Below are 14,906 nucleotides of genomic sequence, written 5' to 3' on the forward strand. Positions count from 1 at the left end.
CTGCTTCAGCGTCCTCACGGACGCAGTGGCAGCAGCAACACGCCTCCCGCTGTCTGTCCCTCCACGTGCCGCTAGCTCCGCGCTGTCCCGCACGGTGGCCACCGCTATGAACAAAAATGAGATAAAACGTAACATTCAGTTCTTGCGTCATGCTTGCTGGGTGCCGAGGGCTCGGCCTCCGTGTGCTGGCCACCAGACTGGCCAGCGCACTTAGAGAACCCTTCCTTCATCACAGAAAGGTTCTGGTGCTCAGCCAGAACCAGGGAGTTGTGAAGCCTCTCCCTTCTGCACCCAGTTTCCAGGCCCCAAATCGCCAGCAAGAACCACATGCCTCCTCCCCAGTTGCAGTTTTCCTGGCAGGAGACAGGTCTGGAGACCTTGGTCTCCCTTCCCAAGCCCTCCCGCCCTGGTCAGGCCCCAGGGAGCCCAGCAAAGTTCTGGAGCGCCTCTGACACCAGGGGTTCGAAGGCACCTCCTCCATTTCTCGGCCCTCCTTCTTAACCTGCTCCTAGGAAGAGGTCTCAGGCTTCTAGAACCCACGTGGGGTGAGGAGGGAGGAAGAATGTCTTTGTTTCCTGAGTCCCCCTCCTGCCAATCTGAGCATTAGAAACTCTCATTAAGAACTGTTGTATTTAAATTAGAGCTAATCTCAGGCACAATGCTTGGAGAGGGTGCTGGGAGGGGCCCGGGGACAAAGCTACAATTTCTTCTGCCATTGTCACTCTCTCCCAGGCCCAGACTGCTGAGCAGCCCTGGCAAATGCCTGGGATTTGCTGAAACCAGAGGGTATAATTTGCGCCACGTGCAGGGTGTTAAAACACCCTTCGGCATCCCCATCACTGAAAGTCTGTCATAGCGGCTTTGTTCCTTCCTGAGTCCCCAGATTTGCAGCCCAGGGTGGGGGCTGGGGAGCGCTGGTGTTTGCAGAAGCAGATTCCCTGTCTGCTAAACACTCCTCCTGCTCTCCACCTGAGTGGCTGGGATCCACGACCCCACAGGACAGCAGGAATGACATGGAATTGTGCTCACTGGGGGTCAGTGCTATTTTTGCCCCTTACATATGTTAACTCCTCCAATTCTAACAGCCCTATGGGATACACACTATTATCATTGTCCCGATTAAGAGATGGGGAAAATGAACCCAGAGGGGTGAAATGAATGGCCCAAGGTCCCACAGCCAGTACGTGGCAGAGTCAGGATTGGAATCCAGGCAGTCTGATTCTGAGAGGTTAGAGCGGCATGTACCAGGGACCTCCTGGGTATGAAAGTGGAGTATTCAGGCCTGCAAGGTATCCCAAAGGGACAGAGAAGCTCTGTTTCTCATCCTGAGGCCAGCAGGAAGTAGGGAGAACTAGGAATTGATAGCCCTGTGGAAATGGGGTACCTTCAGCTGAAGACCCAGAGCACCACTCCATTTTCACAGGGAACTGAGGCCCAGAAAGAAAAAGCCTTTGGCCCAAGGTCACACTTTCAGCCCTGGTGTCCTGGCTCCCAGCCCTGTGCCCTTTGATGCCCTGTTTGGGCCACGATGTATACGAGCCAGACCCCGCTCTCTGAGACCCCTCCGTAAAGGACTGCCCCTCCCATCCCTTCTTCCTCCCCAGGACAGAGTCTGTGGCTGAGAAGATGCTGACCAACTGGTTTGCCTTCCTCCTGCACAAGTTCCTGAAGGTGAGAGTGGTGGTGAGCCAGGGCCTAGCGTTGCGAGCAAGACGAGGGGCTGTTGTGCCAAGGCCGGCCATGAATGCTGCATGGGGAACCTTCGGGAATAGCAACCTGCCTGGCTGGGGTGCTCCAGAGCAAGGCAGGTCTAGGAGCGGTGGTGAGGAGAGGAAGAAGAGGAGTCAGGTGCCTCCCCCACAGCCCACGCCTGGCCTGTGCCCACAGGAATGTGCGGGGGAGCCACTGTTCATGCTGTACTGCGCCATCAAGCAGCAGATGGAGAAGGGCCCCATCGACGCCATCACGGGCGAGGCCCGCTACTCCCTGAGCGAGGACAAGCTCATCCGGCAGCAGATCGAGTACAAGACCCTGGTGAGGAGGCCGGGAACTCAGGGAACATGGCACACCTCCTGCCTCTGCTCGGTACTCTGCCATCAGGGCACAAAGCCAATCCCAGTGGTCAACGAAGAGGCTGGGAAACAGCCTGGGATCAAGTCTGAGGGCCATGCAAAGTGTTCTAGGAGCGGGGCAGACACGCCTTGGCTCCCCCTCCCCATCTCTTCTGGTGGGCCCAAAGAGCGCTGTCTGCCTCAGTTTACCCTAGACAATAGGCCAGGGCCAGACCACCCTCTGTTAGGTATGGGGAAATTAGCATTATGGGGGAGAAGATGAATTTGCTAGTTCCTAATATAGAGGCTTTGGGAAGCAGATGGTCAGCCCCTGATACACCTGGAACCATCTCCAAACGCCTAGGACGCCTGGTCCCAGGATGACAGTCGCCCCCAGGCCAACCAGGACCTAGAAAGTACAGTCTCAATTCTTTGAGAAGGGTAGGCATGACTCAGGTTGTCATTTGGCAGATGGCAGGAAGGCAAAAGAAACTGAGGCACAGACATTTCTCCTATAAGAGGGGTAAGCCTTGGAAAGAGGATTCCAAGGCCTTTCTCCCTCTCCCTCAAGTGGCCCTTTAAACACCCATCCTGTTCCCGCTCTATCATCCTTATAGATCCTGAACTGCGTCAACCCCGACAATGAGAACAGTCCGGAGATCCCAGTGAAGGTGTTGAACTGTGACACCATCACACAGGTCAAGGAGAAGATCCTCGATGCCGTCTATAAGAACGTGCCCTACTCCCAGCGGCCGAGGGCCGTTGACATGGACTTGGGTAGGAGGCCCGGCCTTGGAGTGTGGTGGGCAAAGAGTCAAAAAGTGGTTTCCAGGAGAGCAATTGGGCAGTAGCATGGGATGGGGTGAGAAAATGGGAAGCCCCATCCTGCCCAGGACCCTCCTAGGGCCGTGACTAGGTCCTGTCTGGATGAGGGACCACAGGAAGCACTTCTCCCGAGACACTGCCTGCCCACACTTTGCGACAGCTGTCTTGACCCCGTGCAGCCTATAATGTCTCTAAACGCTATGGGTGGCACCAGCTTGGAGCTGGGGTTGCCAGGTCCCTAGAGGAGACAGGACTGGGTGACCCTGGTTCCTAGGCCCCTGCCTGCTTACGCTGCTACCTGCACCACCCCTTCCACCCAGAGTGGCGTCAAGGCCGGATCGCCCGGGTCGTGCTGCAAGACGAGGACATCACCACGAAGATCGAGGGCGACTGGAAGCGGCTCAACACGCTGATGCATTATCAGGTGAGAATGGGGGCTTTGCCCCACAACCTTTGACCCTCCCCCCAGACTGTTCCCTTCACTCCAGGGTTTGCTCTTAGGCCCTCGGAAGCCATCACCCCTTTCGTCCTCCTTCAGAATCTAAATCGGAGATTCTCAGCCGTGGTTACCCATTAAAATCAGTAGGAAATTTAATAAAAACATGAGTGCCCACGGGGCGCCTGGGTGGTCCAGCCAGTAAAGCATCTGTCTTTGGCTCAGGTCATGATCCCAGGGTTCTGGGATCTCTCTGTCAAATAAATAAATAAAATCTTAAAAAGCAAAACAAAACCAAACTCTCGCGTGCCCAGACTCCATCCACCCTGAGAAACTGACTTAACTGGTCTGGGAAGGGCAAGGCGTTTCTCTCCTGTGTACCTCCACGTCTGCAGAAAAATTGCATCTTGGGAGGTCCTCTGTAAGGACGCCAGCCATAGGGATCTGTGGCTTTCTGTCCTCAGCATCTTACTGACGTAGGTTCTGCTACTTACCTGCCATAGAGCCGGGGACAAAATCAGCTTGTTTTGAGCTATTGCATTGTGCCATGTACTAGATGGTGTCTTTGGGGAAATTACTCAAGTTCTCTCCCTTCTCAGGTGATCCCCACCCCATAAAGTCATGTGGAATAGATTCAGTACAGGAGACAAAGTGCTCAGCGCATTGGCGGATGCACTGAATGAATTAATAGTAAAAAAAAAAAAAAAAAAAAAAAAATTCCAGCAAAAGAACAAAAAATCCTGGAGGGATCTATTCCCATCTCCCCTTCCCTCCCATGGTGACTACTCGTGGCTGGGGCTCTCTGTAAGATTAAGCACAGGTAGGCTGGTTGAGATTCCGGGGAAAAATACTAAAATAGAAGCAGGAAATGAGAAACACCGAGAGAAATTAAACCAACCAGAAGAAGCACCTCAGGCTGCAAGACCCTATGGGATTGCCTGAGTAGTAACACCGTCCTCCATGGTGCCTCATGAGGGGTGGGGACAGAGGGACTGGCGGGCCGGACTGACGAGCACCGAGTTGCCACAGACCAGGCCACGAGGGTCATGAAGGCCGTAGGGGCAGGCTGGGAGGTTCCGAGGCACAGAGGAAGCTGGTGGGGAGCACTGGGGCAGCCCCAGAAACACCCCTCTCCAGGCTCCATCCCCCTCGTCTGCGTAACCCTGACTGCACCTAGCCCCAGGTGGATGGAGTGTGATGTCTGAGAAGGGTTCAAGGCTTGCACGCCGTATTTCAACCCCCGTTTCTCCACTCAACAGTGGGATGACTTTAACCTCTTGCAACCTTGGGCTCTTCATTTGCAAGATGACGTCTGGCTTGCAAAGGTGGTGGGAAGAATTAGAAATAGCAGGTGAGGTCCCTAGGATGAAGACTGCCCCCAGGCTGTTAGAGCCCCTTCCGTCCATTCCACCCCACCTCCCTTACAGGGCCTTAGGGCGTCCTGGAGAACACTTGGAATGAACCAGTCTGAGCTAAAGAAGCAAAAAAAACGAAAGAGACTAGCCTTGTGCCTTTGAATCAGAAGTTTCTCAAGGGCAGGAGGGAGGCCTTTCTTTTCTGTCTGTGATGGCCTAACGCTTGTTACTGAGCTGTCCATCCTAAGGCTCCCAATCAGAATAGAATGCTCTGTTCTTACAGTGCTCCTCATACAAAGCACTTTCAATTCCCCAATGTCATTTCTCATTCATGTATTCATTTATTCCTCAAATATTTACTGAGCTTTCCCGGGTGCAAGGTACTTCCCACATGCCAGCCCTGAGTGACAAGGAACAACAGGAATTGTGCTTCCCTTTGGGAGACAGTGATGATGACGATGGTGCTCATAGTCACACTAATACCAGCACTTCCTGAGTGCCCACTGGGGGCAGGCGCAGCTGTCAGCCGTCCTGTGTTCCAGTTCCTTTGAGCCTCACGACCAACCTAGATGCCATTATTATCCCCAGCGACAAATGAGAAGACAGAGACACAGGGGGGTTAACAGACTTCCCTGAGGTCATGTAGTAAGAGGCAGAGCCCAGGTCAGACCCACCCGGCAGCCCGGACAGTGAATATTTGCAGTCAATATCTGTCAGTCAAGAGAAAGGAAGGCTAGGACTGTAGACGAGAGACATTTAGTGACAAGACCTGGAATTGGGTTGAACTGTGGTCATTCGAGTCACCTTGTGAATCCTCCAGGTGACAGCAAACCATACATGCAGAATGTAATCTATTCTTCCTGGGAGTATCCTCCCCGGCCTCTGCCAGGTTTTCAGAGTATCATTTCTAGGCTGTCAGTGGCAAGGAAAGTTCCTGAAAGACAGAGGTGGAGAGGTCCCCCGCTCAGTTCCAGAGCTGGATGGTGCGGAGCCCTGGGAACCTGGAGCCTGGGCCCCTTCCAGGCACCCACAGGAGCCCAGGGCCCTGCAGCTTTCTGCCACCAAGTCTGAGCACTGCCCCTGGTGACCCTCCTTGAAGTCAAAGGTCCTGAAAGTCCCTCCAGGAGAAAATCTGCATAATCTTAATTAACAAAGAGATGTTAAAAAACTTGCCGGGCTCCCGCAGATTTATAGGGAGGGTAAAATTAAACACCACTACTAAAACCGGCTATCAGGGAATCTCGTTAGCACTAATGTTCCTTTATAGTTTGACTTCCCAACGTTTAATTCTTTTTTGGTGGGAGAGAGGGACTGACAATTTAAGACCCAGAAAGATGGTTTTACGACTGGTGCAGCTATAAATCAAACTTATAAAGTTCATAAAAATTGTTAAAATAAAAAATGGTTTAATAGGAATGTTTTATGGCCCATAACATTATTATAGCTGTTTTATTCCCTCTGCGTTAGGGGTTTAATTGGATCGCCACAATTCTGGGGATTCTCCATTTTTATTGGATGGAGGGTAATCTTAAATCAAAATGGCCCCAAATGTCTTCAATATGGCTCCTCATTTATCAGCCCTTTCCCTCCAGGCTGGGTGCTGAGCCTGGGCCCCTCACGAAGGAAGGGGAACGCGCCATCTTTCCCTCTGGGTTCCCTGAGAGCAGCCACCCTGTTGGTGAAACTCCTCAAGGTGGCCCGAGCAGTATAGGACCCAGGCCAGAAAGAAATCCGTGCCAAAAGGGAAAATGGGCTTCAGACCAGTGTGACTTGAAATAAAATCCCAAATTAAGATATAATGGGGGGAACATGTATTTTGGAGTCTGGACAGGCCTGGCTTCAAATATCGGCTGTACCACGTAGTCTCTGTATGACTTTGAAGATGGTGCTTTGCTCCCCCTCTGCTTCAGTTTCCTCACCTGTAAAATGGGAATAATTGTACGACCCCACGGGTTGCAGGGAGGCTCGGCCAAGCCCCAGATGTCCAGTAAAAAGATGATGCAAGTCACACGGGTAACTTGAAATTTGTTGGCTAGCCACGTTTAAAAAGTAAAAAGAAACTGACAAAATTAGTGTTAACAATATATTTTGCCTAACCTCGTGGGTTCTAAGGTAATTATTTCAACATGGAACCAATAGAAAAGCTATTAATGAGGTAGTTTGTGTTATTCTGTCCATACTAACTCATGGAAACCCAGTGTGTATTATGCATTTATAGCAAAGTGGTTCGTGTTATAGTTAGTAGTCTGTAGTTATCTCCGTTATGACTGACTGGATTTCAAGTGGGCGATCAGCACAGGTGGCCAATAACTAGCATATCGGACATATTGGCGAGCAGCAACCATAATTATTTTTAGTATTCCTGAACTCGTTGGGCTCTACCCCATATCTATGTCATTAGCTTCTGGAAGTACTTGACGATTCAGTTTCCTGGTTCGCCCACACTGTACCTTTCGTACCCTCTCAGGTGTCAGACAGATCGGTGGTGGCCCTGGTCCCCAAACAGACCTCGTCCTACAACATCCCGGCCTCTGCCAGCATCTCCCGGACATCTATCAGCAGATACGGTGAGGACCAGGAAGGTCCTGGGCAGCTCAGGGGCAGCTTCCGTGGCCTACCTGGGGCCGCTCGCCATCCCTCACAACAACAGCAGGCAGGCCTTGCAGCTGCCCTCCACCAGTCAAGGACATTTGTGCCTCTGCTTCCCCTCCTCCCAAGTGCAGCCACTGCCAGTGCGGCTGTGACCCCAGAGCTGCAGGGACGGGTGCACCGTGCGCCCTTCCTTGGGCAGCCACGACCTGGTGAAGGAATGCAAGGGGCCCAGAATCAGGGAGGCACGTGGATAGGGGTTCTTACTTGCCAGTCCCTATTTGTACCTGTTGTTCTGGAAGAGTTATTAACGGTCCCCCTTTACTCTCAAAAGGGTCCCAACTGGGGCAGGACATGGGGCATCCTAGCCTAGCCATCCCTTAGGCTGCTGGGACCCCCAGTGCCCGCCGGGTAATACAGACGATGCTTCATTCTCTCTCGCTCCATTTTTTCTGTCTCTGTGTATGCAGTAAGGTTTTTGGGCTAAAGGACACCTCAGGACTGGGCCCAGACGTTTTTCAAAAAGGACCCACAGACTCCCAAGAGAGGCCATTACAGCTCACAGCTTCTTGGCACCCAGATTTTTCATCAAAGCCCCTATGAAAGTATTCGGCTGACTTCCTCCCTATTGATTATTCTTTGCTGTGGAAGCATCAGGGGATGCGGGTGGGTGGGGGGGTTGGTTCACAAATTCTCAAGGCTCTCTGCAGCTCACAGAATTTCTAAATCTTCTTTTTAAAGAAAAAGGCTTTAGGCTCCTCTGTCCTCATGACAACCGAGGATCCCCAAATAACCCATCAGATATGAGGTCCCAGGGGTCTCCTTCCAGTGGAAACTGGTTTATTCTGAGTGAGTGCAGTGGGTGGGCAAAGATTCTAGAAGGATTCTACAAGCAAGGATGGTGAAATCAGTGTCTTATGAGCCTCCATGGCCCCCTTCTCCTCAGACTCCTCCTTCAGGTACACAGGCAGTCCCGACAGCCTGCGGTCTCGAGCCCCCATGATCACCCCAGACCTGGAGAGTGGGGTTAAGGTGTGGCATCTGGTGAAGAACCATGACCATGGGGACCAGAAGGAGGGTGACCGAGGCAGCAAGATGGTATCTGAGATCTACTTGACCCGGCTACTGGCCACCAAGGTAAACTCCTGCTCTGCTCAGCCCGGGGAGGGCTCCTCAGAGGGCTTGGTCCTGCCCACCCTCCACCCCCTACACCCAGCGTAAGGGTGTCATGGAATCTGTCCTTTAAGGGGACCCATTCAGATGAGCAGGTCCAGGTCCCAGAGCAGGCTTTCCAGAGGTTCAGGCCACTGTTGTTCTCTACCCATTGGCAAAATATCATTATTACTGTTGGCAATAATATCATTGCCCCTGGCCAACCCCTCAAGCCCACCATCACTCTTCAGAGGAGCTGCTCTCATCTCTGGGTTCCTGTACCTTTGAGGAAAATGTTGGGGTTTTCTTATTGGTGTTAGCTGGACAGATAGACCAGTGCCCACCAACACTGCCTTTTGCACCCACTTTCTAATCACAGTGGGAGGGACAACACAAAGGCCGGGTCTGCCAGTAATCAGAGAGAAGGCTCCCCCTTCCCTGTCCCACCCCATCGGCCCCCAAATGCTGATGGAGTGGAGGTAGCTACAGTGCTAGAAGCTAGGATCTAAAGCTGTCTTCTAGCTTCCCAAGCAGAGAACACATCTGCCTGTAAGTATGGCAATTCTATGGCCCATATTTGCCAGCACGGGTCAGATTTCAAATACTCTCCCCGACTGACCCCACAAAAATGCTGCTGAAATTCTCCTACAGTGGCATCCAAGTTACAGCTCTGACTTGCTCCCTAAAGGGACATAGAAATACACCCTCAGACTGTACGTCTCAAATTTTGCTTTTCCTAATATGCTAATAAGAGACCAAGAGAGCCACCAGAAAAGATTGGACATTTTCCTAACCTTCAGAGGTGTCCATTGAACCTGTAAACTGGGGGACCCAGGCCCAGCTTTGTTCCTGCCCAGAGACCCTCCAGAGCCTTGTGGGTCGGGTCTGTGCCTGGGTATTCTTGGCTTTGGACCCTTCACCTGCAGCACCGAGGCCACATGTATGGCAAACCTTTTTGCACCTTTCAGTAAGACCCTCGGCCAGGAGGCTCGTGGTCCTCCAGCTCGGTCTTCAGACACCCTCCCTTCCCAGCACGTGCTCACCAGTCCCTGTGGGCAGCTGGGGCTCAGAGCCCTCACTGTCTACGGAGACACCCCAAGCACATTCCTGCCTGGCATGGACACAGGCATAGATGGGGCATGTGGCTGTGGGCGGGAGGAGAGATTCCTCCCAGGAATCTGCAGGCTCTTCAGTCCCTCCCACCTCCCCGACACCCCAGCGGCCCCCTCCCCACCCCCACCATGCTGTCTGCACAGCCTGGCGCCGCAGACGAATTTCCAAGGCAGGATCTGTCCAAGGCACCATCTGGTCTGCCCGTCTGCTGCCTGCACCCCCACTTTCCCCCACCCTCCCCCTCACTCTCGCCCCCCCCGCCCCTCCCCCAGGGCACCCTGCAGAAGTTCGTGGACGACTTGTTTGAGACCTTGTTCAGCACGGTGCACCGAGGCAGCGCTCTGCCCTTGGCCATCAAGTACATGTTTGACTTCCTGGATGAGCAGGCAGACAGACACGGCATCCACGACACGGACGTGCGGCACACCTGGAAAAGCAACTGGTAAGCCCTCGGGGAGCCGGGGGTGGGGGTGCGTTGGCTACAGCCTGGAGAGGCTGCAAGCTGGGGGAGGGGGGCTGGCAGGGACAAGGGGCATGGGGGAGCCGTGCGCCCCGGCGGCTGGGTAACCCGAGGATCCCAGAACAAACAACGGACATGTGCTCTGCAGAGCCCACGTGGGCCCTGGGCTGTGGGCGCCAAGGGGGGCCAGCCTGTCCAAGGGCCTGGCACCAGGACCTGGGTGTGAGCTCTGCCCTTTCAGGCTGAGAACCTTTCCCGGGCAGCACTTCCTCCCTGACTCTGCGCCCTCTGGTTCTCAGGAAGTGTTGCTGGAGGAACCTGAAGGGTCACACTGGAGACCTAGTGGCCGAGCAGTGAAGCCAGGCAGTGTCAGGCATTCTGGGTGGGACAGAGCCCAAGGCACCTCATCCTGAGACGGGAAAACTCTGACGTGAACATAGACCCCTGGGGAGAGAGCTTGCCCTTGCTACCGACTCGAGCCCACCAACCAGGGAGATGTCATGGCAAACTTGACCCCTGACGGCCAAGTGCTGACCCCCGGTGCCAGGGGTTTGGGGAAGCAGCAGACAGGGTGTGTCCTGTAGGCCTGACTGCCTATTCCCCTAAGGTAAACCCCACAGCCACACACAGCAGTGGGAGAAGGGGCTTCCACAGGCCCCTAGCAGACGTCTTTTCTCTCCTGGGTTTGAGATCTAGACCACAGACCGAGCTGAGGACTGGCTTCAGGGTCAGACAGGGCCTGGCCGAGAGCCGGAGTCAAAAACTTTCCTCCAGGAAAGATCCCCGAGAAGGGCGCGAGGAGGTCTGGGCATTTGGGCTGGGCAAGCAGCCCGCGCAGCTGTCTGGAGTCAGCGATCTCCTCAGAAAACAGAGCCGACACAGATGGGCCCCGGCTGTTATTTGGGAATCAAAAATCCTAGCAACCAGAAAAACACTTTGGAAAAACCCAAACCCATATAATCCTTTCTTCTTCAAGACTCTGTGGTTGCTGGCCCTCTGGAGTCTGCAACTTTGATCATGGGGGAGTGAAATGGGGAGACTCTGGTGGTGGCGGGTGAGGAGCCCACCACCCGCTTCACCGGGGCGGGCCTTTCGTCTGCATTCCCAGCGGCAGGGCCATGGCTGTCTCCTCGGCTTTGGAAGGCTCCCCAGCCTGGCACTGGAAGTGTGCAGTCTCAGGGAGATGAAGAGAAGGTTCTGGATCATCCCCATCTCGCTGCCTTCTGCTGCCAGATAGGCCCAGCTCATAGAAATGTCCTACCCTGGGTTTGTGGCAAGAAGGGTCCCCTTAGCCAGACCTCAAGTAGCTAGTGTCCAAGGAAAGAATATTAGAAGCTCCCTGAAGCTGCCGGGGAATGGGAGGGTGGAAGAGATGAGTCACTTCTCAGCCCAGGCAGCTCCTTCCCGGCTGCAGAAAAGCGCCATCCTGTTCTCCTTTGAAAGATAAGCAGAAATCATCCTGGAAGGACTTAGAATGGGCAAAGTGGATCTTCCCAAGACTTGGCATGATGGAGACATTCGGGAACATTCGGGGTGCTTGAGGGTCAAGAGGCGATGAAGAAGGGGAGAAGAGGGGTAGGCTGAATTTCTGGAATGTCATCTCAGGCCAGAAGGACAAGCCAGGGAACAAAGACCATTCCACAGAGAAGCCCAGGAGTTAGGGCCCTGAAGGCAACTGGAGGAGAAGGCCAAGTTGGAAAACGCACAGAAACAGCAGCTGTCATGATTTTGAAGGGGAGTAAATGGGCTGAGCCTCCTGAAGGCCTCAGAAGCAGAGAAAACCCATTCTGCTCTGGTTATAAATTCCCAAGTTGCAAGAAGGAACACTCCTAATGACTGATCAGTTCCTCTTGGGGTGGGAAAAATTTAGAGCTGCAGTGAGTTCGTTCCCAGCAGGCCGACAATGGCTTCCTCTCCTCCCCCTGCCCCTGCCCAGAGAGGAGAGAACCCTGGGGAGATCCCTGAAAGAGCTGTCCCCAGGGGGGCCCACCGCTCAGCCCCAGTGGGCCTGGCCAGTCCTGGGAAGCAGCGTCAGGGGCCAGGCTGGGCGGGGAGCACAGGTGGTGCCCTTTGTGCAGGTTCCCAGGCAATGCCTGGGGCTGCGTCTTTCAGGACAATGGCCGAGGGCACTGCAGAGGGACTCTAGGCTGGTGGCTTTGTCTGAAGCTCTGAGAAAATCACGCAGTTCTCTGTCCTTAGGCTTCCCTGGGGGCCTGGAGGCCTTTGGGAAAAGCTGCCTGGATGGAACAGAACCCAGCCATGTCTACCCTGCGGTGGTCAAGGCTCAGGGTCAGCACCCAGTTAGCATAGAGTGGCACCCCCTCCCTTGCCCCAGGGTCAGGAGCAGCCTAGACAAGATTCGCAGCCCTGGCCCGAGCAGCTCTCTGTGGTTTCATTCCCTTGCCCTCCGGGGAGAGAATTACTACTGGTAGAGCGAGGAGAGGAATGTTGTTGATGGACACCATCGGGGTGCGGCCGAGGTTCGGCCCTCAGGGTCTGCTCTGCCTTTCCCTGCAGCCTCCCCCTGCGCTTCTGGGTGAACGTGATCAAGAACCCCCAGTTTGTGTTCGACATTCACAAGGGCAGCATCACGGATGCCTGTCTGTCTGTGGTGGCCCAGACCTTCATGGACTCCTGCTCCACATCAGAGCACCGGCTGGGCAAAGACTCCCCCTCCAACAAGCTACTGTATGCCAAGGACATCCCCAGCTACAAGAGCTGGGTGGAGAGGTCAGTAGCCCCCCCAGGACAGGCCCTCACCTCCGTCTGTGTGTGCCATCTACCATCCCACGGGCCTCACTGACAGGATTCACAGCCCACAGCCATGTTTGTGGTACCCTTGGATCTCAGGCTCTCATATCCAAACTTCTGCTTTGGGGGGAGAAGGGGAAATTTGTGCCCTTGGAGGTCAGATCATTATCATTCTGATTACCTTTTATAGAGCACCTGGTAAGCAACCAGTGCTGTAATAAAGATTTGTTTATCTATCATTAAAATATCCAAGGGAGGGTGCCTGGGTGGCTCAGTGGGTTAAAGCCTCTGCCTTTTGCTCAGGTCATGGTCCCAGGGTCCTGGGATCAAGGCCCGCATCGGGCTCTCTGCTCAGCGGGGAGCCTGCTTCCTCCTCTCTCTCTGCCTGCCTCTCTGCCTACTTGTGATCGTTCTCTCTCTCTGTCAAATAAATAAATAAAATCTTTAAAAAACAAAAATCCAAGGGAGTTGCAAAGTAAATATTACCCTCCCCATTTTACTGATGAGGAGACTGAGGTTCAGAGAGGCTAAGTAACTTGCCCAAGGTCACACAGCCAGCAAGTAGTAGATCTGGGAATTGGAAGACAAGGAGTCCAGAGTCTGGTCAGCATCTGGGCTTTTAAACATTCTGGGAGGGTGGGGGCGGGGGGCGGCGCTGCAGTGGAAGCTCCCAGGTGGATGGAGTCTGGCCTAGTGAGCACCAGTCTCTAGGACTCAACCTTAGCTTGAGGCAAGGAACCACAGGAAGACCTATCAGAAGAGAAGTAAGGAGGCAGGAGCAACTGGGGACATCCCGTGCTCTCAAGGGGCCTGAGGTCGGAGTCCTGCAGGAGAGTGGGTGCCGGGTCCCCACTAAGGAGCCTGTCCTCTTTACGTCAGATACTACGCAGACATCGCCAAGCTCCCTGCCATCAGCGACCAGGACATGAATGCCTACCTGGCTGAGCAGTCCCGCCTGCACGCGGTGGAGTTCAATATGCTGAGCGCCCTCAATGAGATCTACTCCTACGTCAGCAAGTACAGTGAAGAGGTAAGGCGGGGCCAGGGAGGGGACAGAGGGCCACATGCAGCTGGGGGGCAGTCTACACAGAACACCGGGCTCAGCCCATCAATAACAGCAAAAGAGGCTAATTTAGATGACGAAGTCAAGGAGTCAAAAACCCATGAGCTCAGGGGGCGCCTGGGTGGCTCAGTGGGTTAAAGCCTCTGCCTTCAGCTCAGGTCATGATCCCAGGGTCCTGGGATGGAGCCCTGCATCAGGCTCTCTGCTCAGCAGGGAGCGTGCTTCCTCCTCTCTCTCTGCCTGCTTCTCTACCTACTTGTGATCTCTCTCTCTGTCTGTCAAATAAATAAATTAAATCTTTAAAAAAGAAAGGGGAAAAAAAAAAAGTGAGGTCAGAACTCCTTCCCATTCCCTTAGGCGGCAGCCTCTCCTCTCCAATTCACCCTGCGCTTTCTTACACATTTCATTGTCTTTCACTCATTGTTAACACACTCAGTAACACTTTTAATAACATAATTGTTGTTCCTTTCAAAGTGTTGTATACCTAATTTCATCCTCTCTCAGACAATGAATCAGACTCTTCTTTGCACTTGGGGCAGACGCTGGCAGCCACATTTCAGGCACGCAGGCGGACCTTAACATGAGCAGAGGTCGACAGGACAGCTCCGGAGAATTTCCAAGGCACGCCTTGGCATTGTCCTTGAACTTAGCATTAGTTCCAATAATAATAATGATAATAGCGAATATTTACATAGCACCTTGTCAAATATGCCAAATATCATTTGAAACTCGTTATTTTAAGATATATACATATATTGGGGTGCCTGGGTGACTCAGTGGGTTAAAGCCTCTGCCTTCAGCTCAGGTCCTAATCCCAGGGTCCTGGGATTGAGCCCCACATTGGGCTCTCTGCTCTGCAGAGCCTGCTTACCCCCTCTGCCTGCCTCTCTGCCTACTTGTGATCTCTGTGAAATAAATAAATAAAATCTATAAAAAAGATACATACATATATGTGCACACATGCCCACATACACACACACACATACATGCATGTATGCAGTCAGTCCTTCAGAGTATCCCTAGTTGTGTTCATTAAACACCAGAATGGCAAGGCAGGGAGAGGGATAAAGGATTCGGCCAAGGGCTCCCTCTACGAGACTGAGTCCTGAAG

General features: G+C 53.5%; 1 protein-coding gene across 1 annotated transcript in view; it reads left to right on the forward strand.

Moving 5' to 3' along the window:
* Positions 1–14,906, forward strand: part of PLXNA2 (plexin A2) — a 213,398-nt gene that overhangs the window by 193,379 nt on the left and 5,113 nt on the right. The window contains exons 23-31 of the mRNA XM_044267494.1: positions 1,605–1,671; positions 1,888–2,034; positions 2,669–2,828; positions 3,197–3,300; positions 7,135–7,234; positions 8,203–8,393; positions 9,794–9,963; positions 12,499–12,711; positions 13,612–13,762. Of these exons, the coding sequence (XP_044123429.1) occupies positions 1,605–1,671; positions 1,888–2,034; positions 2,669–2,828; positions 3,197–3,300; positions 7,135–7,234; positions 8,203–8,393; positions 9,794–9,963; positions 12,499–12,711; positions 13,612–13,762 (1,303 nt within the window). The remainder of the gene's footprint in view (positions 1–1,604; positions 1,672–1,887; positions 2,035–2,668; positions 2,829–3,196; positions 3,301–7,134; positions 7,235–8,202; positions 8,394–9,793; positions 9,964–12,498; positions 12,712–13,611; positions 13,763–14,906) is intronic.

This window comes from Neovison vison, chromosome 10, assembly GCF_020171115.1.
Source record: "Neovison vison isolate M4711 chromosome 10, ASM_NN_V1, whole genome shotgun sequence".
In the NCBI taxonomy this organism is placed as follows: domain Eukaryota; kingdom Metazoa; phylum Chordata; class Mammalia; order Carnivora; family Mustelidae; genus Neogale; species Neogale vison.